The sequence below is a fragment of the Dermacentor variabilis genome, unplaced genomic scaffold (genome assembly GCF_050947875.1).
Source record: "Dermacentor variabilis isolate Ectoservices unplaced genomic scaffold, ASM5094787v1 scaffold_14, whole genome shotgun sequence".
NCBI lineage: Eukaryota > Metazoa > Arthropoda > Arachnida > Ixodida > Ixodidae > Dermacentor > Dermacentor variabilis.
In genome coordinates this window covers 13,077,437-13,104,576 of record NW_027460302.1, presented here as the reverse complement: position 1 = coordinate 13,104,576, position 27,140 = coordinate 13,077,437, and the positions used below count along the sequence as shown (strand labels likewise).

Below are 27,140 nucleotides of genomic sequence, written 5' to 3'. Positions count from 1 at the left end.
CTTATTAATCAGGAATCCGACTCCTAGTTCTCTTCTATCCGCTAAGCCCCGGCAGCACAGGACGTGCCCGCTATTTAGCACTGTATATGCTTCTTTCGGCCTCCTAACTTCACTGAGCCCTATTATATCCCATTTACTGCCCTCTAATTCCTCCAATAGCACTGCTAGACTCGCCTCACTAGATAACGTTCTAGCGTTAAACGTTGCCAGGTTCATATTCCAATGGCGGCCTGTAGAATGGCGTAGAGGTACAACACCCGCCTCGCGTGCAAGAGGTCCGTGGTTCGAATCCCGGTGCCGGCAATTTTCCACCGGATTAAAAAACAAAAAAATCCGCGTTTTGATAAAATTGCACAAACAGGCCTGGAGTGTGGCCTGATCCCGGTGACCAGAACCAGTAACGCACTCCCTCACCAGAGCAGGATTGGCCACCCTGGTGCAGTACTTGGCCACAACCTCCTATGAACACAACAATCAAACCCCGGCCCTCAGTCCCCAGCAGCTGCGAAGCAACTGACCACGGCGGCGGTCAGACCTGCGACGCAGCAGAGGGTGCTAAGAATCACTGGCTCCGGACAGGCCGCCTTGTTGTAACGAACTTGTTCAAATATCATCTAATAATTATGTTTTATAAATTACTTACTAAAGAGCTCTCATACCAATTCATTGATTCCAGGCACCTCATCAATAACAATAATACCAGGTTTGCACGTAACTCTAATTTTCTATTACCTATGGTTCATTCTAACTATGTAAAAATGACATCATACTTCGCTGCTATAATTAATTATGGGGTTTTACGTGCCAAAACCACTTTCTGATTATGAGGCACGTCGTAGTGGAGGACTCCGGAAATTTTGACCACCAGGGGTTCTTTAACGTGCACCTAAATCTAAGTACACGGGTGTTTTCGCATTTCGCCCCCATCTAAATGCGGCCGCCGTGGCCGGGATTCGATCGCTGCTATAAAACTGTGGAATGGTTTACCCGTTAGCATTAAATCTTCATCCTTTCATACATTTAGTCATGCTCTTAAGCTGTTTTATATGTGTAACTATGTTTACGCCATTCATTACACTATATTTGTCATTTGTATGTATTGACAGTTTTTTTATGCACTACAGGCTTGTATAAATGCAATTTGCTTTCATTTACATTATTTTTCTGTGTTGTATTTTCGCGATTGTGTTTGTTTTAGTTAGCTTGCGCTTCATTAATAGATCTCTGCATTGTTATTATTAACCGAGGTCCCATTGCAGTCTTTGACTTTGGGACCCCCGTCTGTATATTTTATCTTGCCAATGCATCGTACTTAAAGGATAATAAACAAACTAAAACTGAAACTGAATCCTCGGATTTTACGTGCCAAAATCACGATTTCATTATGAGACAAGCCGTAGTGGGGGACTCCGGTATCGTTTTGATCACCAGGGAATATTTAATCTGCTCGCAATTGACGGTATATAGCCTTTTTTCTATTGCACCCCCATCGAGATGCCGCCGGGATTTCATACCGTGAGCTCGTGCATAAAAACGCAACCCCATAGCCCCTAAATCCCCACGGCGGGTAATTCTCAACCACTGTGCTGCGCGACCATTTGATGCCAAGAGCTGGGGAGGGAACAAAGGGAGGAGGGCGCCTTGGAAAGCTTCGAATACCACGAGAGCCGAGGCCGTGAGCACGGCGAACTGGGCGCCTTTTATTTCATTACTTGGCCTCGCCAAAAGCATGGCAGGATCGGAGAGTCGGCGCTCCTGTCTTACTCCGTGCCATTGACTAACGTGTTGCAATAAACATTGAAACGCACTGTACGGTCGGACAGGCTGGCGATTGCAAGCTCTTTTGCATTTTGTGACCAGGAGAGTTGACGTGTGAAAGAAAGATGGGGACCAGCGGAAAGAGAATAAGCCCGATCCCAAGCGTTGTCCTTGAATTTTATTGCGCCATTTCATTCACATCTGATAGTACGTTCTTTTTTATGTATTCACTCGCTGCCGAGCAGCCTTGTCGTGGCAGCCGTGCGAGACCCTCTCGCGTGCGAATACAGCGTTCGCACCGTCAGTGCAGGCCGTGTATGTTCCTCTCGTGCCTCGTGGCGCTGCTCCGTTGAGTGAATGCGCTGCCACAAACCCGGCACACGTAAGGCCGCAGCCCCATGTGGGTAAGCATGTGCCTCTGAAGAGCGTCCTTCCTGGCGAAGGACAGCAAGCAGTCGGAGCACACGAACTCGTCCAAGCTCCCGAGGTGCGTCCTTCGGTGACGCGCTAGGTGCGAGGAATTGGCGAAGCGACGGCCGCACACGTCGCAGGCGCGCTCCGAGTTGGCCGGCGAACTCTGGCGGCCAGAGCTTCCTTGGCGGACGGACGCCTCGGCGCCCTCGTCGCCGGGTCTCGCCCTGCGAGATCGCAGGCATTTCAGAAAGGCAAGTTAATATTTACCGCTCCCACAACACTCACAGTAGGAAATGAACACAACGCGGCAATCATACCGCCGCACTCAACGCTCACGGTTGACCGTGCGCATTGAGTAGCTAAAGTTGACCATGCTCGCGTAGCATGCAGGAATTCTTATATACGTTGCTGACAGTGAGCATAGTGCGACGACCTTCCAAAGCTGCCTTTCTTCATCGGTCATATGGTTATTCGTACCGAAGGCAGCCTTAATAAATGCGTTTGAAATGATTGTTTACGTCCTTGAGCATTTCAGGTTTAGCAGGCCGATGCGATATATATATATATATATATATATATATATATATATATATATATATATATATATATATATATATATATATATATATATATATATTGTAACGGATACGAACGGCGCGGACAAGAAGAGAGAAGAGAAGACGAAGAGAACGAAGAGTTTGAGAGGCCGGGCTGCAGCGCTACGATCACGCTACGATAATCATCCATCGCCTGTAAATAAAACCATTTCTTCGCAACTCTTCGTAACAGTTGTGGTGGAAGGTGCGGGTTAATCGACACCCGAAGACCGAGGCTGAAGCAGAAGTTCTTCGACGGAGCTGTCGCCTTGTTGAACTCCCACCGAATCCACCGGAGTTGCATATGTTCCACGACGCAGACGAACAACGGCCCATTCCAACAGCTGCGCCAACAAGTTCCGTTCTACAACTGAGAGATGCGCGTCCCTTCGCCGGAAGATCGAACGAAGACATCGAGGAATGGCTCATCCATTATCACCGGGTGAGTGCCGCCAACAAGTGGAACAGCGCTTCTCAGCTTTCGAACGTCGTGTTCTCTATAACGGATACTGCGTTGTTGTGGTTCGACAATCACGAGGAAACGTTTACAACATGGGGAAGATTTGTTTCCGAAGTCAAAGAGCGATTCGGCGACTCCGCGACGAAAAAGAAAAGGGCAGAACAGACGCTACTGCAACGTGCGCAAGTGCCAGGCGAAACCTGCACGACCTACATTGAGGCGGTATTAAAACTGTGTAGGATGGGGGACTCCGGAATGTCTGAGGAAGATAAAGTCGGGCACATCCTGAAAGGAATTGCCGAAGACGTTTATAATTTCCTCATCGCAAAGGAGAACCTGGCTTCCGTTGCTGACATCATTCGGCTCTATCGTACTTTCGAGCAACTGAAGACGAGGCGCATCACACTGAAGTTTGGCAGGCTAGCCAACGTGACGACAGTTGCAAGCGTGGACAGCAACCAGCCCCTCGATCTGGCATCAACGATACGACAAATAGTTCGGGAAGAGCTCAGCCTGCACGAGCAAGTGACACATCCAGGCAGTCATAGCTTCCGCCTAGCAACAGATTTCGAGCCAAACGTGGCATCCTTCTCCCCGTATCCTGCGGCGAGGGGCACTGAGGATTATCAACTCGCGCCCCGACAGCAGCCACGTCTCTACGACAGAGGCCCTACTTACGACGCTCGGCCACAACGAGAGCAGCCGCGTTTTTACTCCCGAGGCCCTGTGACTTCTGTCAGGCCGCGACAAGAACAGCACCGACCCTACTACAACGACGTGACTTATGAACGACATAACGGATTTCAGTGAGCCGCAGAGACACGTTATCCACACGACAAGAAACTTTCTCGCCGCCCGCAGCAGCCTAGCATTCGTTTTGAGGAAGATGCTGTGAACCGCGACCCTCCCGTGTGTTACAACTGCGCTTCCACAGGCCATATAGCTCGGTATTGTCGCCAAGGCCGTCAATCACGAAGGACACCACCGATGTTCTCGCCACCCAGAACCCGTACTTCATATGACTTGCGGACGACCGATTTGCTTCCAATGGACCACTTCTCACACGAGACCAGACGCAGCGATTCGCCAGCATCTGAGCGGAGTTTGACGCCACCAAGTAGCCGTCCCCGTCGCTCTCCGTCCCCTCGGCACCGTTTTTCCTCCCCGCCGCCGGGAAACTAGCATCCGCGGCCAATGGAGGTGTGGTCGCCGGACGGTCTTTGCAAGAAATACCTCTGCCTGTTGTGATGTTCAAAAACAAAGTGAATGTCTCGATTGACGGAATACTGACCATGGCGTTAGTTGATACTGGGGCGACTGTGTCTGTGATGAGCCTCGCTTTCAAAAACCGTCTAGGTCACAAAGTTATGTTTTCTTGGAACGACGGCATTACCTTTCGTGGAGTAAGCGGCGAGTGGCTTCAACCCCTTGGTGTTTGTGCTGTGAGTGTTTTGTTGGTTGGGAGAGTGTTTGTGTCGGAATTCCTTGTTCTTTCTCGTTGTTCGCACAATGTTATTCTTGGTATAGATTTTCTTGAACCGTGCGGCGCTTCCGTGGACAGTGCTTGTGGCGAAATATCATTCAACAAGTTATTTATATCAGCACAGTCCGAACAAAGCTCGGGTGGTGAAGACAGGGACACAGACACTCTCAGTGTTCTTGATGAAGTGATTGCACCATCGTGGCGCCTGACGCCCGGTCGTGTTTCTGCAACTACTGTTGATGCTGATTGTGTTGACCTTGTAGTTAGGTCTCTCCGTATAAACTGTGCTAAAAAAGTTATACTTGTGACGTGCTCTGTCGTGTGCATGACGAAAGGAGTCGCCACATTGTGGGCGCTGAACTGTTCCGCCGCGCCGGTTATCCTTCCTCGCGGTATGAAAATCACTCTCTTTTATAAAGCCGGATGTAGCTCAATAGCGGCACTAACTACGGACGTTTCTACAGCTTGCTCTCCTTGCTATAATCGCCATTCTGAAGAGCTAATGCTCGGCATGATCAGCAAGGCTCTCGGCACATCGGAACGGCAAGCACTGGTACAGGTCCTTGCCAGACATGAGGCTGCATTCGACTTCACGCATGGAGATGCACCCCTTCATTCACCGTCGTCCTTCGCTCGTCACAGAATAGATACCGGCTCAGCACACCCCATCCGCCGGAAGCCCTACCGAGTGTCATCGTCCGAGCGCAAAGTTATTGCAGAGCAAGTCAAGGGACATGTGTCGGGACATAAAAAAAATTCCACTTCCAACACAACAAATGTTTAGTCTCGCTTTATTGACTTCGTTTCCGAAAACAGATTTTTCTTACACCGTGTGGTGTGATACACGCTCAAAAACAAAGGTGTCGTTCAAGAGTCGTCTACTCTATGGTCAGCCCCAGTAATCCTGGCGCTAAAAAAAGATGGCTCCTGGAGATTCTGCGTGGACCACAGACATACGCAGTGACGAAGAAGGATGTATATCCACTACCGCGAATCGATGACGTGATTGATTGCTTACACGCTGCTTCTTACTTCTCAACACTTCACTTCTTCACTTCACTTTTTATTTCCTTAAAGACCCCTCAATGGGGGTATTGCATAATGGCTGGGGTTCACAAATGTGCATTTTAATTGGTGGTCACATGAGTTCAATGAAGAATATTAGTATTAAGGTTATCAGCAAACGTCGTTGAACAGGGGATTTCGGTTATGTGACAGGGCAGGCCGTTCCAGTCGCTTGATCATCGGCAAAAGAAGCATGCAGAGAAGGTTGTAGTTCGGCTGCGTGGACGGGTTACTTGCAAGGAATGCCCTGTACGCAAGGAATGGCGAGGGGGTGGGGTCAGCACATATGGTGCATGATGGAGCGAACTGTAAGAGAACTTGCGAAAGAGGATTAACGAATCAATGCGACGCCGGGATGATAGCGTGCTTAAGGCGGACTTTGCTTTAAGTAGTGATACGCTAGTGTTGTAAGAATACGAAGAATGAATGAATCTTGCCGCACGATTCTGAATTCTTTCAAGTGCATTGATAAGGTAAGTTTGATGTGGTGACCAAATGGGGGATGCGTATTCAATTTTCGGACGTACGAGCAGGGGGGGGACACTCCGTATGGCTCCCATTGGCCGTTTTCGAGCAGACGCTCTTTCGACGCTAGCGCCAAGGTCCCCTTCAGTTACGGCCCTAACCAATGGGCGACGCAGAAGCAAAATGGCGGCGCACATGATTGCTTACGTTGTCATGGCAACAGCAACAGCAGCCGCGCGGCACCTCCTCTCCCAAACATTTTCTTTTCTTTTTTGTTTTTATTATGCCGACCCGCTACACTTCCTTTCCCCATTTCCCCATGCCCCGCGCGCCGCTTAATTTTTTTTTATCCGTAAGCGGCGCGTTTTTTTTTATAGCGCGCTTGTTACGGCGCGCCACGCGCCAGCTCGCCAGCAACGCGCGCGCTACGCCGCGCGTTGGCATTGCTTGCGAGCTGGCGCGTGGTGCGCCGTGGGCTTATGCGTTGGCACGCACGCAGTCTTGCCCCATACTAATATTACACCAGCATGTGTCGGGACATAAAAAAAAATTCCACTTCCAACACAACAAATGTTTAGTCTCGCTTTATTGACTTCGTTTCCGAAAACAGATTTTTCTTACACCATGTGGTGTGATACACGCTCAAACAATGAGCGAAAGTGAAAGGTGCATGACATGTACAAGAGTACTAAAGACAAAAGTTCACCGATGGTTAAATAACAAAAGAAAGCGCTAGAAAACGCGAAGGCCGTTTCATGTACACACATAAAAAACAAGATTCTTATATAACGTCCTCAAGACCTAAATGTAGACGAGCTCCTGATATGTGCACTAAGATATTGCACAAAATTGGACGACGTGTATGACATAGTGATGACAACTATAAAAAGGGAAAGCTCACTGGTAATGGCAAAAACAATGACACACAAAATACCTGAAAGATAGAATAAAATGCTAACATTGTTTGACTGAGAGCCATACCAAAAGAAAGCTTACTTATAAGTCTGCACGAAAGTATATGAAATGCGTGAAATGTTCATTACTGCTGAACAAATTGAAAAAAACATTGCAGAAAAAAATAACATTTTACTAAAAACTGAAACACACATTACCACATTATTTTGCACTTGGCCACAACTTGAGTAATGGTGGCAAGGGGAACAGAAGGTAGTCGGCTTTTGCAGCAGCACATAGAAAACATTCGCAGAAAGGTTTATTCCTCAATCAAAGACCAGGTAAAGCAAGCCAACACGACTTTTCTTTCTACCTGAATGCAATGCTTAGCAATAAAATTACGTCACTTAAGGCACTAAGTCGCACCTACTGGGCTCTCCTTTGTATAATAAACACGAACTGCAAAAATCTGCATGTAGGACACTTGCAATGCTCGTGCTTTCCAGAAGAAGAAAAGCGTATCATGCTTACACATGAAGGTTGCTCGCGCGGTTTTCCCATCGGGGGTTACTGAGATACTACACAAACACTAACAGTAATTTTTCAGCTGTTAGTAGGTTTGTAGAACGTGATACACAGAAAAAGCACTGAGGGCGGTATGGAAAGCTGGGCAAGTTACTGAAGTTGCAGAATGAGACTTGGCACAGAAAAACACAAGTCACAGACCAGGTGACAATGAGGAGGAACATCTATTTGTCAGCTTTCTCTACCGGGAAGGGGCAAGTGTAGCACAATCATGGCGCAACGACGTCCGGAGCTTCATGGAGCACACAAATGGACAGGGCTGTGTTCGTGTACATGCGCCTTCTGATGTCCTTGTGTCTGAGCGCTCACCTGTTGTCTTTAGGCACCCGGAACAACCTTGCAGGACTTGTTTTTGAGGTATTTGTTCACCACTGCACGATGCACGAGCGGTACGAGTCGAGCACAAGCGCACAGCTACCGAGGACCACAGAATTGGCGAAACTAGCCACATAGAGAAAGAAATTCTGGCCACGTCGGTCAACGCACAGCAGCGCACGCATCTCGATGACAGTAGATAACAAAAATGAAGCGTTACGTAGCGGAATAAGCAGCAGCCGGGCCGGCGGGGACGGCACGGCGGCGTGGGCGCGTAGACAGTCGAAGGTAAGGGAATTACGAGGGTGTTACGAGAGAGGGCGTGAGGAGAGGAGTTTAGCGGGGGGACGGGCTTGGCCACCTGGATCCGGGGAGTGGCCACCGGAAACCGGGGAGTGGCCACCGGAAACCGGGAAACCGGCGACGACAACCCCGGTTTCGGTGCCACTAGCGTGCGTCTATTTGTCGTACAAAAATCCCTCACGCGACCTGATCCTAGGTGCCTAGGGACAGCATCGTTTAGGGATTTTTGAGAAGGCGCGATGCTGGCGCCGAGCGACGCCGTGTCGTGTTCGTCCTCGGCGTGATCGTTCTCTCGACCGCGCATTGTTCAACATTGCTCATGTGATCGTGCGTGCTTGCTTGTGTGGTGGTTGTAGGTTCTGTGTTACTTGGCGTAAAGCCATAAGTAGTGGCGGTGCGGCAGTGCGGCTTTGGCCTCGGTGAGCTCTGCAATTACAGCATCTGCGTTGTGTGACCCGTGCTTTCTTGAGAACCCCGCGGTGGTAACAATTGAAATATCGAAGTGGCCTAGCGCCTCGGCAAAAAGTTCTGCGAACCGCGATGTGGCGTCGCCGTGTCCGACTTTGCTTAACGGACATCGAGGGATGTGCTGCTCGTTGTAAGTCATGTAAATGCTACTGCGTCGACCGCCCACTGTTCAGCGCTGAATGCGTGTTTGGTGCGCTGTGCTTGAAACGAGTGGTGCAGCCTGGCAGCGGGGGTAGCAGAGGAGCAGAGTGGCTTAGGGTTTGCGCGTTCACAGGCATGTGCTCCCGTCTTGGTCTCATTAGCGGCTGTCGCGGGACTGCGGTGTGCTAGCTCCTTGCCTAGTATAAAGTTTACGACGCTAACACACAGCATGTTCACGTTTTTCCGCGCTATATGTCATTTGCATGACGGCCGAGTTGGAAACGAGACATATAGTGTTATTTGCGTTTGTGTGTTGTAAATTACTTTCTATTGTGGAAGTTCTGGGAGTCTTATTACGCAAGGAGTGCGAACGTAAACATAAACACATATGTGTCTCTGAAATTTTGAATTACCCACAATACCTTTTACGACTGATAAGTGGCCTACACGGCCTGTGTGAATCGGCTACCGTATGTTGCGACGCTCTTTCGTGTGGTAGAATGATGCATGGTGCGCGTTTATTTCTGTACTGTTGTAAAAACCATTTGTTTATTCACTCAATACAAATGTACGGCTTATTCGCCGCAGTACATTATAGTTACGCGGTGAAGCATACTAAAAGTGGGAGGGGGCCGCTATCAGCCAGCATAGTATGTCCACTTAGGTGATCTGAGAGGCGGCGGGTGCGCGAGTGTATAATTAAAGAACTCTTATTATGTCCAGTGACAGTGGAGATCATTAACTGTAGCACCAAAGTAGTGGACCACTACCAGAACAAAGGCATGTAGTATGCCCATCTCAATTCTTGTGCTTATGCCAGTCTTCTCTTTTACAGCAATAGCTGCTATGGGCGAACTCCCCTGGTTGTTCTGATGTTACTGGTGTTGTCACTGGAATTCCCGAGTTTCTTGCTAGAATATTGCAAATAAAGTTCTCATTGTGCTGCGAGGATTCAAACATATGATCAAAAGAGTAGCAGTCCACAATTATACACTTTAGCCACTCTGCTGAAGGTTCAGTCGCGGTGAATACTGATCCCGGAGAGCGTGATCTAGCCAACAGGTGCCATGATTGGCTAACACCTGCTCAATGTCTGCGTACTGTATATAGAGCTGGCATCCACACCTTCAAGTTCTTACACATCACCTTCCCACTTGTGAAGGCAGTTTTATGTTAAATTTTCTTCGTACATGTGATGACAATGATTGGGTGCACCTGCTTCATTAATCTTCTTCTAGTGCTGGGCTTCTCAGATTTACTGGATGTAGCTGTTGGTGTCTTGTTTTCCTCAAGCAAAGCGCAAGACCTAGCAATGGCTAGCCCAAATATAGATTTGAGAAAACCAAAACGAATTCAGCAGTAAGAAGCTAAAGGGTTGTTTTGGTGTAGATATGAAAGAGGAGGAAGAAAAGCCGAGTCTTTCCACGTTAACACTGTGAGGCACAACTCCCACAAATAAGTACGACTCTTACTTATTTTACTTTCGTAAGGAGATTACCGACTTGCATTGGCAAGTGTTCACTTCAACAAAGACTGCATGAAGTAAGCCTCCTGCGCATATTTCACCAGTTACTGCATGATTGTTTCCCATTATGAGTGAAACTGCAATTTTCTTTATGCTACAAGTTGCCCAATTTTGTGTTTTGCAGTAGGATGTTAGCAGTGCTATTAAGGCACTTAAAACTCATGAATTGTAGTAGAGAGAAAAAAAAGTAAGAAAGCAGTGGCTTTTTGTGCGTAGACTATGCATACACCTGGTGGTCTTATGGTCATTTTTTCCCTATCCGCTAAACCGTTCTAAACAAGAAAAGTTTATACACAACTAGTCTATACACAAACCACAACTAAACCACAGGTATCGTTGGTAAGCAAAGTATACTTGTTCGGTGACATCTTCTGCAGCCCTGCTATTGGGCTTTCCTTCTTTCCTTTTCAGCTGTGCAGGTTCATTAGGAAGTGATGATACAGTTTGACAATTTTAATCGTTGAAAGACTTAGCGAAACCTTTTTCGGGTTGTTTTTCTTGGTTTCAGACTCTGCACATTGCATTTTAAGGCGTGTTTTCTGTGTTTGTTGCTTTTTCTTTATGGGTAGGGCATGTCAACATTTTTTGCACCATTTCAAGTATGTGGTGCCATAGACTGTTCTTAGACGGAGTCTTGCCCTTTCATTCTGTACAATTTGATGTCGGTTTTTTGTGTCCAAGGCCGTTTTACAGCGCGATTGTCATCATCATCAGCCTGGTTACGCCCACTGCAGGGCAAAGGCCTCTCCCATACTTCTCCAACAACCCCGGTCATGTACTAATTGTGGCCATGCCATGCCTGCAAACTTCTTAATCTCATCCGCCCACCTAACTTTCTGCCGCCCCCTGCTACGCTTCCCTTCCCTTGGGATCCAGTCCGTAACCCTTAATGACCATGGGTTATCTTCCCTCCTCATTACATGTCCTGCCCATGCCCCTTTCTTTTTCTTGATTTCAACTAAGATGTCATTAACTCACGTTTGTTCCCTCACCCAATCTGCTCTTTTCTTATCCCTTAACGTTACACCTATCATTCTTCTTTCCATAGCTCGTTGCGTCGTCCTCAATTTGAGTAGAACCCTTTTCATAAGCCTACAGGTTTCTGCCCCGTAGGTGAGTACTGGTAAGACACAGCTATTATATACTTTTCTCTTGAGGGATAATGGCAACCTGCTGTTCATGATCTGAGAATGGCTGCCAAACGCACCCCAGCCCATTCTTATTCTTCTGAATATTTCCGTGTCATGATCCGGATCCGCCGTCACTACCTGCCCTAAGTAGATGTATTCCCTTACGACTTCCAGTGCCTCGCTGCCTATTGTAAATTGCTGTTCTCTTCCGAGACTGTTAAGCATTACTTTAGTTTTCTGCAGATTAATTTTTAGACCCACTCTTCTGCTTTGCCTCTCCAGGTCAGTGAGCATGCATTGCAATTGGTCCCCTGAGTTACTAAGCAAGGCAATATCATCAGCGAAATCGCAAGTTACTAAGGTATTCTCCATTAACTTTTATCCATAATTCTTCCCAATCCAGGTCTCTGAATACCTGCTGTAAACACGCTGTGAATAGCATTGGAGAGATCGCATCTCCCTGCCTGACGCCTTTCTTTATTGGGATTTTGTTGCTTTCTTTATGGAGGACTATGGTGGCTGTGGAGCCGCTATAGATATTTTTCAGTATTTTTACATATGGTTCGTCTACACAATGATTCCGTAATGCCTCCATGACTGCTAAGGTTTCCACTGAATCAAACGCTTTCTCGTAATCAATCAAAGCTATATATAAGGGTTGGTTATATTCCGCACATTTTTCTATCACCTGATTGATAGTGTGCATATGATCTATTGTTGAGTAGCCTTTACGGAATCCTGCCTGGTCCTTTGCTTGACAGAAGTGTAAGGTGTTCCTGATTCTATTTGCGATTACCTTAGTAAATAGTGTGTAGGCAACGGACAGTAAGCTGATCGGTCTATAATTTTTCAAGTCTTTGGCGTCCCCTTTCTTATGGATTAGGATTATGTTAGCGTTCTTCCAAGATTCCGGTACGCTCGAGGTCATTAGGCATTGCGTATACAGGGTGGCCAGTTTCTCTAGAACAATTTGTCCACCATCCTTCAACAAATCTGTTGTTACCTGATCCTCCCCAGCTGCCTTCCCCCTTTGCATATCTCCCAAGGCTTTCTTTACTTCTTCCGGCGTTACCTTTGGGATTTCGAATTCCTCTGGACTAATTTCTCTTCCATTATTGTAGCATTTCGCTAAGTTTTGCCTCTGTCACCCAAGCTTGAAAGATTGCTACCCACTGCTGGTGGCATGACACACGTGACATTTCTTTTTCAATAAAAGGAAGTCTGTCACTTATCCTGTGCACTAGTTGTCTTTTGTCTCTTTGAATTGCAATTTGTTGCCTATATTTGCTCTTTTGTTGCATTTCAGATTAGGAATGGCTATCATAATTGACATTTAACCATACTGCACACAATGTGGATGATATGTAATTGCAATATATGGCCACCATAAATATAATAGAAGTTAATAATTCAGGAATAGTGCCTTTGCATGGTGGTGCAGCCATGAATTATGGCTATAAGGTACCAGCGCTGCAGATAGCACTGCTTGTGCAGAATATAGTTCAACTCTACTACTTTCAAACATCATTGTCTTTATCTGCATTTGTATAGCTCCAGTTTCTATGAACAACACACATCTGGTGGAAGAGTGGCTTGCACCTGCAGTTGGGCCCAATGAATAGCGAAATTTCTGCCCGTTTTCATGTTATTGGCATATTAGTAAAAGCAGTTGTTTATAGTAGCCTGTTTGCCCAGTGTAGAAGCCGCTGCACGGTGTCAGGATCTCGTAAACATCTTCAGCTTTGCAGGGGACACAGCATCTGGCACATAGTTTGTCACAAGCCATGTAATTGGGGGCAAGTTGAGTTCACTCACTAGCAAAGGGAGAACCAAGCTTGTTGGATATGAAGTAAACCACCTGTATACTTAGTGGCCTTTTTCATTTCGTGTGACATATGTGGTTATAGCGGACCCATGTTTTAAGCACTTCTTGTCCAACAGCGATCATTTGCTTTTGAAACACTCAGGATAGCTTTCAGCAAGCTGGACAGGAATAACACTGAAAAACCAGCAGATGTTAATTCTCGCATTTTTCATGCGAAGCTTCGTACAGTATGATGAGGGCGTAAATAAATCAGGGTGTTCCTCAAGGCCTTGTAGCACATGTCACGAGTTTGGAGCAACATGATGTATAGCACTTTTTTGATTGAGTGGTATAGGTTTAGCAGGTGTGGCCATGGTTGAAGTGCAGTGTAAGGTCAAGAAAACATATCTATGAGCAGCAACCTGGTAAAGGAGCCTCTGGGAAAACTAGTGGGAAGCCTGTTGAACATCTGGTTGACCTACTTGCTGGCTCCATCAGGCAAAGTATGATAAAGAGAAGGAAGTCATCAACACATCAGAAGGTTTTTACATATAAACACTGTGCTAAGGTCATAACATGCCAACAAGTCTTAGTGCGCAGGCTATGCACAACCAACTACATATGCCTTCTGTTCGGACATTGCTCATAGTAACTAACAAGGATGGAGTGGACAAAAAAAGAACAGCAGCTCCATTAATTTGGTTTCACTGGTATCAATAGTGTTTTGTAAGTGTACATTGCCATACTCCCCAATGCCTTCTTGGGTGACATCAGCAAGGACCAGCTTGAGGGAAGGGGTAATAGACGTCTTTACAAGCTAAAAATGCATGCATGCATGGAGAGCACATTGTGTCCGAAAAGTAGGCACTTCACAGGGGCACTGGAAAAGGAACAGGTTAACAGTGGGCAAAGACAAGCTACTAAACACCCAACACTGTTGCCATGTAACGACCTTTGAAACAATCCCTCTTAATGAGGAAATCATCTATATGTATCCATAAAGAGGGCAGATGGGCAAAGCCCCTTCAGTAATGCTGCCAGCTTCAAAAGCCCATTTTGCACATCTTGAATGCTTCCTTCTTAAGACTTTGCTGGGTGCAAGCATTCTACTGTCCAAAAGCTGTCATTGAGAGCACTGTTGGTTTGGTGGCAATAAATTTCAGAAGCGATTGCAAGAAACCTCCCTTCCGAGTTGGTCTGGAGGCTCATGGTGCTCACAAAGCGACACCATGAGATAAACAAGGTGACCAGATGCCTCCAAGCCCTTGTTCGTGTATCACACTGTTCTGTTAGTAACAACCATCAGATCTGAAACCAACAAGCTCAAGTTCAGCACTCGTGTGGTTACTGTGGAGGATCCATAATAAAAAGCACAAAACAGAAAAATCAAGGGAAAGGATAAAGCACCATTTAACACTTAGTATTGCTACAGCCCACCCCCTTCTTTTATTTTGTCTCGTCGTGCTACATCTCTTTATTATAGATAGGTATCAATTTAGGTGATGTTCTCAATCTGTGTCCAATTTTTATATACACTATGTGCTGGTTCAAATAGATTCGAAACACTGCAATGGAAGCTTCAAGTAGACAAGGTGCCAGGAAGAAAAAAAAAAGCTGTGCTGCAACCCTCTCGGCAACATCTTGTCCCTTTAATAAAAATTGTGCTTCCATATTAACTTGAGCCCTCCAGTTTAGAGTAAAGTACCAGTGCACTTATGAACAATGAATCAATTCTCAAAGAGCATGTGCACCCCAGCCAAAAGCAGGGGCAAGAATCCAAATTGCGCTCATGCATTGAAGGTGAATAACACATACCATAATGGCGAATGTGCTTTAGTAAGCTTCCCTGTAATATGAATTTGTAATGTACAAAGAATTGTCAATGAAGCTTACCACGAGCACAGATGCACTTGCAAATTATATCACAATTGAAGATAATGAGCAAACCTATGTGCCCTTTCCACTCCTAGTGTGCTTTACTGCACAATGCTTATTTACACCCCTGTATTGCGGTGTAGCAAGCTATAAAAGAAACTTTGCATAATTAGGCTTTTTAGGATTATCTTTCTCGCAATACACTAATATTTCGCGGTGAAGCCTAAGCAATGTACTGCGGTGAAGCATACTAAAAGTGAAAAGGGGCAAGAGTTCTTTAATCATACACTCGCGAACCCTCCGCCTCTCAGGTCGCCTAAGTGGACATACTATGCTGGCTGATAGCGGCCCCCTCCCAATTTTAGTATGCTTCACCGCGTAACTAAAATGTACTGCGGCGAAGAAGCCGTACATTTGTATTGAGTGAATAAACAAATGGTTTTTACAACAGTACAGAAATAAACGCGCACCATGCATCAGTCTACCACACGAAAGAGCGTCGCAACATACGGTAGCCGATTCACACAGGCCGTGTAGACCACTTATCAGTCGTAAAGGGTATTATGGGTAATTCAAAATTTCAGACACACATGTGTTTATGTTTACGTTCGCACTCCTTGCGTAATAAGACTCCCAGAACTTCCACAATAGAAAGTAATTTACAACACACAAACGCAAAGAACACTATATGTCTCGTTTTCAACTCGGCCGTCATGCAAATGACATATAGCGCGGCAAAACGCGAACATGCTGTGTGTTAGCGTCGTAAACTTTATACTAGGCAAGGAGCTAGCACACCGCAGTCCCGCGACAGCCGCTAATGAGATCAAGACGGGAGCACATGTCTGTGAACGCGCAACCCTAAGCCACTCTGCTCCTCTGCTACCCCCGCTGCCAGGCTGCACCACTCGTTTCAAGCACAGCGCACCAAACACACATTCAGCGCTGAACACTGGGCGGTCGACGCAGTTGCATTTACATGACTTGCAGCGAGCAGCACATCCCTCGATGTCCGTTAAGCAAAGTCGGACACGGCGACGCCACGTCGTGGTTCGCTGAACTTCGCTGCCGAGGCACTAAGCCACTTCGATATTTCAATCGTCACCACCGCCGGGTTCTCTAGAAAGCACGGGTAACACAACGCAGATTCTGTACTGCCAGAGTTCACCGAGGCCAAAGCCGCACTGCCGCACCACCACTACTCACGTCTTTCCGCCAAGTAACACAGAACCTACAACCAACACACAAGCAACGCACGTACAATCACATGAGCAATGTTGAACAACGCGCGGCCCAGAGAACGATCAGGCCGAGGACGAACACGCCACGGCGTCGCTCGGCGCCAGCATCGCGCCTTTTCAAAAATCCCTAAGCGATGCTGTCCCTAGGCACCTAGGATCAGGTCATGTGAGGGATTTTTGTACGACAAATAGACGCACGGAACTGGGTACTACCCAGTTCAGGACAGAAGGCGCTTTTCAGGCGTGCGTCTAATTGTCGTACAAAAATCCCTCACGTGACCTGATCCTAGGTGCCTAGGGACAGCATCGCTTAGGGATTTTTGAGAAGGCGCGATGCTGGTGCCGAGCGACGCCGTGGCGTGTTCGTCCTCGGCCTGATCGTTCTCTGGGCCGCGCGTTGTTCAACATTGCTCATGTGATTGTACGTGCGTTGCTTGTGTGTTGGTTGTAGGTTCTGCGTTACTTGGCGGAAAGCCGCGAGTAGTGGTGGTGCGGCAGTGCGGCTTTCGCCTCGGTGAGCTCTGGCAGTAGAGAATCTGCGTTGTGTGACCCGTGCTTCCTTGAGAATTGAAATGTCGAAGTGGCCTAGCGCATCGGCAGTGAAGTTCTGCGAACCGCGATGTGGCGTCGCCGTGTCCGACTTTGCTTAACGGACATCGAGGGATGTGCTGCTCGCTACAAGTCATGTAAATGCGACTGCGTCGACCGCCCACTGTTCAGTGCTGAATGTGTGTTAGGTGTGCTGTGCTTGAAACGAGTGGTTCAGCCGTGCAGCGGGGGGTGGTGGAGGAGCAGAGTGGCTTAGGGTCTCCATTTGCACGTTCACAGATATGTGCTTCCGTTTTGGTCTCATTAGCGGCTGTCACGGGATTGTGGTGTGCTCCTTGCCTAGTATGAAGTTTACGTTGCTAACACACAGCATGTTCACGTTTTTCCGTGCTATATGTCATTTGCATGACGACCGAGTTTAAAACAAGGCATATGTATCTGTTGTTTTCGTTTGTGTTGTAAATTACTTCCTGTTGTGGAAGTTCTGGAAGTCTTATTACGCAAGGAGTACGAACGTAAACATATAAACATATTTCTGTGTGTGTGAAATTATGAAGTACCCAGAATAGCCTTTACGACTGATAAGTGGGCTACACAGCCTGTGTGAATCAGCTACCTTTTGTTGCGACGCTCTTCCATGTGGTAGACTGATGCATGGTGCGCGTTTATTTCTGTACTGTTGTAAAAACCATTTGTTTATTCACTCAATACAAATGTACTGCTTCTTTGCCGCAGTGCATTTTAGTTACGTGGTAAAGGATACTAAAAGTGGGAGGGGCTGCTATCACCCAGCATAGTATGTCCACTCAGGCGACCTGAGAGGCGGCGGTTGCGCGAGTGTATAATCATAGGGTATAATTAAAGAACTGTTTTTATGTCCAGTGACATTGGCCCCTTTCAACTTTTAGTATGCTTCAACGCAGTACATTGCTTAGGCTTCACCGCAGAACATAGGTGTATTGCGAAAAAGGTAATCTTAAAAAGCTCAATTATGCAACGTTTCTTTCGTAGCTTGCTACACCGCAATACAGAGGTGAAAATAAGCATCGTGCAGTAAAGCATACTAATAGTGGAAAGGGCACATAGGTTTGCTCATTATTTTCAATTGTGATATAATTTGCAAGTGCATCTGTGCTCTTAGTAAGCTTAATTGACAATTCTTTGTACATTACAAATTCATATTGCAGGGAAGTTTACTCAGGCACATTCGTCATTTTGTAAAGCATTATTCACCTTCAATGCAGGAGCACAATGCGGATTCGTGCCTATGCTTCTGGCTGGACTGCACATGCTCTTTGAGAATTGACTCGTTGTTCATAAGTGCACTGGTACCTTACTCTAAACTGGAAGGCAGAAGTTTATACGGAAGCACAATTTTTATTAAAGGGACAAGATGTTGCCAAGATGGTTGCAGCACTGCTTTTTTTCTTCCAGGCACCTTTTCTATTAGAAGCTTCCTGTGCAGTGTTTCGAGCCTCTTTGGGCCAGCACATAGTGTATATAAAAATCGGACGCTGATTGGGAACATCACCTATGCTCTCTGCAGTAAGCTGTGCACAGGATAAGTTCCTGCCTATGTATAGAAAAAAATGTAGCAGGATCAGACAAAATAAGAGGGGGTGGGCTGAAGCAATACTAGGTGTTAAATGGTGCCTTATTCTTTCCCTTCAGTTTTCTGTTTTGCGCTTTTTATTGTGGATCCTCCACAGTAACCACACGAGTGCTGAACTTGAGCTTGTTGGTTTCAGATCTGATGGTTGTTACTAACAGAACAGTGTGATACACGAACAAGGGCTTGGAGGCATCTGGTCACCTTGCTTGTCTCATGGCGTCGCTGTGTGAGCACCATGAGCCTCCAGACCAACTCGGAAGGGAGGTTTCTTGCAATCGCTTCTGAACTGTATTGCCACCAAACCAACAGTGCTCTCAATGACAACTTTTGGACAGTAGAATGCTTGCACCCAGCAAAGTCTAAGAACGAAGCATTCAGGATGTGCCAAGTGGGCCTTTTGAAGCTGGCAGCATTGCTGAAGGGGCTTTGCCTATCCACCCTCTTTATGGATGCACAACGATGATTTCTTCTTTCAGAAGCATTGTTTCAGAGGTGTCACATGGCAACAGTGTTGGGTGTTTAGTAGCAGATAAGGTTGCCTTTGGCCACTGTCAATATTCTGTTTCTTCTCCAGTGCACCTGTGAAGTGCCTACTTTTTGGACACAATGTGCTCTCCATGCATGCGTGCATTTTTAGCTTGTAAAGATGTCGATTACCCCTTGCCTCAAGCCGGTCCTTGCTGATGTCAACCAAGAAGGCAGTGGGGAGTATGGCGATGCATACTTACAAAGCACTGCTGATACCAGTGAAACCAGATTAGTGCAGCTGCCGTTTTTTTTGTCCACTCCATCTTCATCAGTTACAATGAGCAGTTCTTTGTCCAAACAGAAGGCATATGTAGTTGGTCATGCATAGCCTGCGCACTAAGATTTGTTGGCGTGTCACAAGAGACGTGCCTGAGAACCTTAGTAGTGTCTATACGCAAAAACCTTCTGATGTGTTGATGACTTCCTTCTCTTTATCACAGTTTGCCTGATGAAGCCAGCAACTTGGTCAATTAGATGTTCAACAGGCTTCCCACTAGTTTTCCCAGCGTCTCCTTTCCCAGTGTGCTGCTCATAGATATGTTTTCTTGACCTTGCACTGCACTTCATCCATGGCCACACCTGCTGAACCTATAGTATGCGATCAGAAAAGTGCTCACGTTGCTCTAAACTCATGACAAGCTAGAAGGCCTTGAGGAACACCTTCATTAATTTCCGTCCTCATCATACTGTAGGAAGCTTCGCATGACAAGTGCGGCAATTAACATCTGCTGGTTTTTCAGTGCTATTCCTGTCCAGCTTGCTGAAAGCTATCCTGAGTGTTTCAAAAGCAAATCTGCTGCCGAACAAGAAGTGCATAAAGCAAGGGTAGCTATAACCATATATGTCACACAAAATGAAGAAGGCCACCGTGTGTACAGGCGGTTTAATTCACATCCAACAAGCTTGGTTCTCTCTTTGCAAGTGAGTAAACCCGACTTGCCCCAAAAACATGGCCTGCGACAAACTGTGCCAGATGCTGTGTCCCCTGCAAAGCTGAATATGTTTACAAGATGCTGACACCCGCAGTGGCTTCTACACTGGGCAAACAGGCTACTATAAGAACGACTGCCTCAACTAATATGCTAATAACATGAAAACAGGAAGAAATTTGGCTATTCATTGGGCCCCACTGCAGGTGCAAGCCACTCTTCCGCCAGATGCGTGTTGTTCACAGGAACTGGAGCTATACAAATGCAGATAAAAACAATGATGTTTGAAAGTAGTAGAGTTGAACTATATTCTGCACAAACAGTGCTATTTGCAGTGCTGGTAACTTATAGCTACAATTCATGGCTGCCCCACCATGCAAAAGCACTATTCTTGAATTAACTTCTATTTATGGTGGCCATATATTGCAAGTACATATCATCCACATTGTGTGCAATATGATTAAATGATGTCAACTTTGATAGCCATTCCTAATCTGAGATACAACAAAATAACTAATATAGGCAACAAATTGTAATTCAAAAAGACAACCAGTGCACAGGATAAGTGACAGACTTCCTTTTATTGAACAAAAGTCACATGTGTGTCACATGTCAACAGCGGTGGGTAGCAAACTTGCAAGCTTGGGTGACAAAGGCAAAACTTAGCGAAATGCTACACTCATACTCAAATGTAAAACGGCCTACGACACAAAAAAACGACATTATATTGTACTGAATGAAAGGGCGACTCCATCGAAGAACACACTATGGCACCACATGATTGACATGGCGTAAAAGATGTTAGCATGCCCTCTCCATAAAAAAAAGAAACTTAAAACATGCCTTAAAAGGCAATGTGCAGAGTCTGAAAGCAAGGAAAAACAACCGAAAAAAGGTTTCGCTAAGTCTTTCAATGATTAAAATTGTCAAACTGTCTTGTCACTTCTTAATGAATCTGCACAGCGGAAAAGGATGAAAAGAAAGCCCAATAGTAGGGCCACAGAAAATGTCACCAAATAAATAAACCTTGCTTACCAAGGATACTCGTTTAGTTGTCTGACTCTGCACAATAATTGCGTATGAGCTTTTCTTGTTTAGAATGGTTTAGCTGATAGCGGAAAAAATGGACATGAGAGCACCAGGTGCATGCATAGTCGATGCACAAAAAGCCACTGTTTTCTTACTTTTTTTCTCTACTACTATTCACGAATATGGAAGTGCCTTAATAGCACTGCTAACATCCTACTGCAAAACACAAGATTGGGCAAATTGTGGCATAACGAAAATTGGAGTTGCACTCATACTGTGAAAGTGATGCAATAAATGGTGAAATATGCGCACAAAGCTTGCTTCATTCGGTGTTTGTTGAAGTGAACACTTGCCAGTGCAAGTCAGTAATCTCCTTTAAAGAAGTAAAATAAGTGGGAGTTGTGCCTCCCAGTGTTGAAGTGGAAAGACTAGTTTTCTTCCTCCTCTTTCACATCCAGACTTGGTCACTGGTCTCCAGAAAAACAACCCTTTAGCTTCTTACTGCTGAATTAATTTGGTTTTCTCAAATCTATATTTCAGCTAGCCTTGCTAGGTCTCGCGCTCTGCCCCATCAACCAACCCCGTCCAGTAAATCTGAGAAGCCAAGCACTAGAAGATTAATAAAGCAGATGCACCCAATCACTGCCATTACATGTAAGAAGAAAAATTAACATAGTACTGCCTTCACAAGTGGGGAAAGTGATGAGTAAGAATTTGAAGGCGTGGACGCCAGCTCTATATACAGCACGCAGACATTGAACAGGTGTTAGCCAATCATGGCACCTGTTGGCTGGATTGCACTCTCCAGGATCAGTATTCGCCACGACTGTACCTTCAGCAGAGTGGCTGAAATGTAGGATTGTGGACTGCCAATCTTTTGATCATATGTTTGAATCCACACATCACAATGAGAACTTTATCTGCAATATTCTAGCAATAAATTTGGGAATTAGACTGACAACACCAGTAGACGTCAGAACCAGGGGAGTTTGCCCATAGCAGCTATTGGTGTAAAGAAGACTGGCATAAGAAGAATTGAGATGTGCACGCTACATGCCTTTGTTCGGTTCCACTACTTTGGTGCTACAGTTAATGATCTCGACTGAGTTCAAGGAGCAAGAATTTAGTCCAGAAAAAATATTACCCATAACAGCTGTATCTAGTTGTATCATTTGCCTATGCCGCTTTATATAACCCTGTCCACACTGCTAGGAAGGGAAGCGTAGCAGAGGGCGGCAGAAAGTTGGGTGGGCGGATGAGGTTAAGAAATTTACAGGGACAACACGGCCACAATTAGTACATGACCGGGGTTGTCGGAGAAGTATGGGAGAGGCCTTTGCGCTGCAGTGGGTGTAATCAGACTGATGATGATGATGTCCACACTTACCTCAAGCACATGAGTGGCATCCTAAACAAAATTGAGCTTTTGATATTGCTTTGGGGAAAATTAATGTGTCTCAGCCTAACAGTATGTATACATACTGCACATACCTGCATTTGGCGTACCTTATCACCAACTGTTACGTCACCTTCTTACCTCATCAGCGAATCACTCCTGCAACCAAGTGTGCTGGTCCGGGTTTTACCTGCATTTTCACCTGTGCAGTTGGTAAAAGTCTTTGGCTGTTTACTATAACTTCATATTCAAACATATGGTTGCATAAGAGGCTTTCACAACACTAATGCCTGGGCAGGCTTCACGAAAGGCCACCAGTACCTCCTCATTGCAGACTGCTCAACATCCTTCTTGGTTGGACTGTGACTAAGAACCCATACATCTTTCCTCCAAAGCGGCTGGCATTGGCGATGGTTTGATGCAGAAAGAGGCTATTGTGGTACATGTCAACCTTAGGTCAGAAACCAATCTGGCACAGGTGGAAATCGTCTTGTCTTTCCCAGATGCTGGTTCAGCCTCGCGAGGCACATTCCTTCAGTCGATATGCACACTGTCAATGTGAGTGAGACTGATCAAAGGTTGTCTATGGTGTCAGGGTTCTTGCCTGGTTTCGGTAGTGGCATCATGACCAAGTGTTTCCACTCTGTGGGGAATTCCAATATTCCAGATTTCATTGATTACAAGCAATAGTGCTTGCTTCCTTGTTTCGGCAAGATTCCTCAACATCTGAAAAATGACTCCATCTTTGCCATGTGCACTTTAAGTGTTGACATGCTCGAGAGCAACAACAGGTTCTGCCATCGTATATAGAGGCTTTCCATTCCTTCCTTGGCAAGTGGTCATTAAGGTGCGTACAACTCAGGTGACGGTCAGTCACTGTGAGGTGGTCGGGGAAAACATCTGCAGCTGGTTCCTCAAATTTCTCAGATGTGCACTAAAAATAGAGCAGCATGTTTTCAATAGTATTACAGTATTTGGTGCATCCTGTTATAGCCAAAAATGTGTTACAGCTTACTGAGGCCTATATGTTTAAATGACGCGCCCAGTAAGCTCTAGTTAGCATGTCGCTCTTTGCAGTGTGTAAAGGATGCATGTTGCTAGCGATGCTTCAACACCTTCACATTCTGCACAATCAAGTGCATCACGGAAATGGTCCCAGCCTGAAACCCCGATTTTGTGAATGTGGCACATTTTCACCCCTACATCAAGTATTATATCACATAATGGTCGCTGCCTCTTGGGGCAGAGTCGCACTGACACTCTGGATGAAGGCCCTAGTTGCCCATGCTAGGTAAGTGTACTGCCCTTCTGGTTTGAATGAAGGGTATACCAGTTGGGATAGTTGGTGTCATTTGTTAATTCGAGGTCTGTGGTGTCTGCTTCGTCAAGGTGGCATCCTCTTGGCCGTATGTCTTTGCATCCCCAGTGTGGGTGATGTGCATTGAGCTTACCTCGACTGAGTATTACGTGCTTGTGAAAGTGAATTTGAAGCTGTCAAAGCCAAGTGAAGTCGCCTTGGCTGTGGTGCCTGGTTTTGGGACAGAGGTAGACCAATGCTAAAACGGCTTTTAGCCTGCAGCACACCATCGCAACTTTCTGATGAGACATATGTTTATTCAAGCCGTTTCTTCCTTGCCCTAATTCAATAATAGCCAATTTTAGCAGCTGCAAATCAAGCTGACTTCAGAAGACTGCTGATTTTTTAGCCACTTCTAGTAGATTATTGCGTGGTTAATTTTCTAGTTGGGCATGACATGCTTCGTGCTTAAAAAATGAACTGTTTAAAGAATTATTGGAGTAATATTAGGACAGGCAACTCTGACTGAATCATCACTGCTTTTGTCGCAAAATGTGGCAATTAGCTAGGCAGATGCTGTCACGAAACCATAGGTTGTACAAGTACAGAAGAAACAAAATTGGAGTTGCGAAATTCAAAGCCATATTTTTACAGCCTCTCTTTATACTGCTGACATTAGAGAGCTTTAGATTAGTGGACGCAAGCAGCGTGTGTAAACAAGCACCATGTTTGTTTGGGCATTTCTGGCACCCATATGGTTTGCATAACCAAGCAGCACACGAGTCGCTTGCATCCTCTTATGCAGTACTATTATTTTCATTGTAAAACAACCAATATTAAAGTAAGTCTGATCAGCCTGCATCAATATGCTAGAAATTTTTAAGCACCTAAGGTGTGTTGGTTGAATGTTTAAAGCACTTCACCACACCCCTGGTCACTAGACTTGAACTTTCCAGTATTACTTGCTAATCAACTCTTGAGGTGTTTACGTTGCTTTTCTGTGCTGTAAGATTAGTTTGACAGTCCTAATAGAATTGTTAAAGTGAAGGTGTGAGCTGTTGTATTGGCCATGTCATTCTATAACTGTTAAATCTGACACTTTCAAAGCATTCGGCAACATTAATCAGCTTCACCTCACTATATATATGTATTGCGGTAGGACAATTCAGCACGTGAAAATAAAAATACCGGCAAATAGAGAGTTCGAGAGCACCTGAGATTATAGTAAAGCGGGCGGGGCAGTATGTTCAGGGTAACAAATGTGTTGCGGTGAAGTTATTGCAGACGTATATACACATTCATTCGTCCCAACTTTGCACCGAACCCTGCGTCCCGTTGCTAAAACTAAGAGCGCGAAAAACGGGTACAAATGCAGCTGAACATTACAGGGCACAGTATTAAGCTCCACCTCACTGTGCTTATCGCGCCCTTAGTACGAATAATATTAAACATCTACTCTGCATTTCGTGGAATTCTGGCAGATCATGTGACATCACTAAAGCTCCGTTATGTTCACAGCACTACGCGATAATTGTCGTAAAGCCCACGATAAAAGTAAATCACATGAAGTCACGGATAGTGCACTAGCGCTGAACACGATTGAAAACATGCGCTGCCCTATTTCAAGGATGCGTGAAAAGTTGTGAGCAAACACCACCTTAAGCATTATATTACTTACGTAAGTCGTGGCGAAAAACACGTGTAATACCTCCGCCTACGAGTCCCGTCAAGTAAAGGTGCATGTGCGATGTGATGACGCTGCCGAAAAGGGGCGAACACGACGACGCTGCTGCACAGCGCCGGTTCGCAAATTGCATTGCCGAGGCGCTACGCCACTTGAATATTTCAATCGTAAGCACCAATGAATTCTTCAGAAATACGGATCTCACACCACCAGAGTTCACCGAGACTTAAAGCTGACATGCCACACCACTACTACTGCAAGACTTTTAGCCAACAAATACTGAACCCACTGCGGAGACACACGACCAGCGGTCGGCGTGGGCCGGAGATTCAACGCACGCCACGGCATCGCGGTTCGCAGAACTTCGCTGCCGAGGCGCTAGGCCACTTCGACATTTCAATTGTCAAGGAAGCACGGGTCACACAACGCAGATTCTGTACTGCCAGAGCTCACCGAGGCGAAAGCACAGATGGCGAAAGCCGCACTGTCGCATCACCACTACTCGCGGCTTTCCCGCTAAGTACCTACAACCAACACACAAGCAACGCAAGCACAATCATATAAGCAACGTTGAACGACGCGCGGTCCGCGCGAGCCGGTGAATGATCACGCCGAGAACGAACACGCCACGGCGTCGCTCGGCGCAACCGTCATGCCTTCTCAAAAGTCCCTAAACGATCCTGTCCCTAGGCACCTAGGATCAGGTCACGTGAGGGATTTTTGTACGACAATTAGACGCACGCGTGGCACTAGGGTGCCAAGATGCCCTCCCTCGTTCCGTTTAGGGTGAGGACAACCACGTCGTCTGCTAGCGTGGCCGCCATTTTCTTACATACGCTGGTCGCGGTGCGTGCGTTGACTGCGTGACGCGCATTGATAGTGCTGGCCCCGCTAACAGTGGGGGCTTGTATGGGCCTTTAACTTTGATAATTATTCCTTTTCTATGGTAGAGGAAAACTAGGAGTAAAGATTCGGTGACGCATTCGCTATTTCGAGACGATTAGCGAAGGTACATCGGATATCTTTTTTTTACGTTAGATAAGCACAGCGGGCAACTTCTCGCCGTCGTGAACTTGCTGTCGTTGCGCTTACATATGGACATAGCGGTAAGTAGGCGAAGTACGCGAAGGAAGTGAACTGTTGCATATTCAAGTACGGCTGCACGGCATGTTTACGTCCCCTAGCAATATTCTTCACCGTGGTGACATAGGATTATCTGGCTTCAAACTGTCATGCGTACACCATGCAATTAAAACATGAAGGCTGAGATGGACGGTAAAACAATGATCTATTACCTTGATCCACAAATACATGATGATTGAAATGATAACGAACACACTTCACTGCAGTTATAATGCTGCTTACGATTACTACAACTTTTTTCTCATGCTTATGTGCATGTATGCGAAAAGTTCATACTTATTACAGCGTCTTTAAGTGAGACGAACACCAGCACAAGTTTTGCTTCCGTGACCTCCGGCACGTGTGGCTGGGTACTGACGTAAATGGATACGTAGCCACAGTCTTGTGTAGGTGGCTATCAGCATTTTACTTCTTGTTTCCCTGTAGTCTGCACATGTGTTCAGGCATGGTC

The 27,140-nt window shown here is 46.0% G+C and overlaps 1 protein-coding gene across 1 annotated transcript in view; it reads right to left on the bottom strand.

Annotated features, from left to right (window-relative positions):
* Positions 1 to 1,898: 1,898 nt before the first annotated feature.
* LOC142567657 (uncharacterized) overlaps positions 1,899 to 27,140 on the bottom strand; it is a 69,564-nt gene continuing 44,322 nt past the window's right edge. Inside the window, exon 3 of the mRNA XM_075677838.1 lies at positions 1,899 to 2,396. Coding sequence (XP_075533953.1) covers positions 2,060 to 2,396 — 337 coding nt within the window. The 3' untranslated portion in view covers positions 1,899 to 2,059. The remainder of the gene's footprint in view (positions 2,397 to 27,140) is intronic.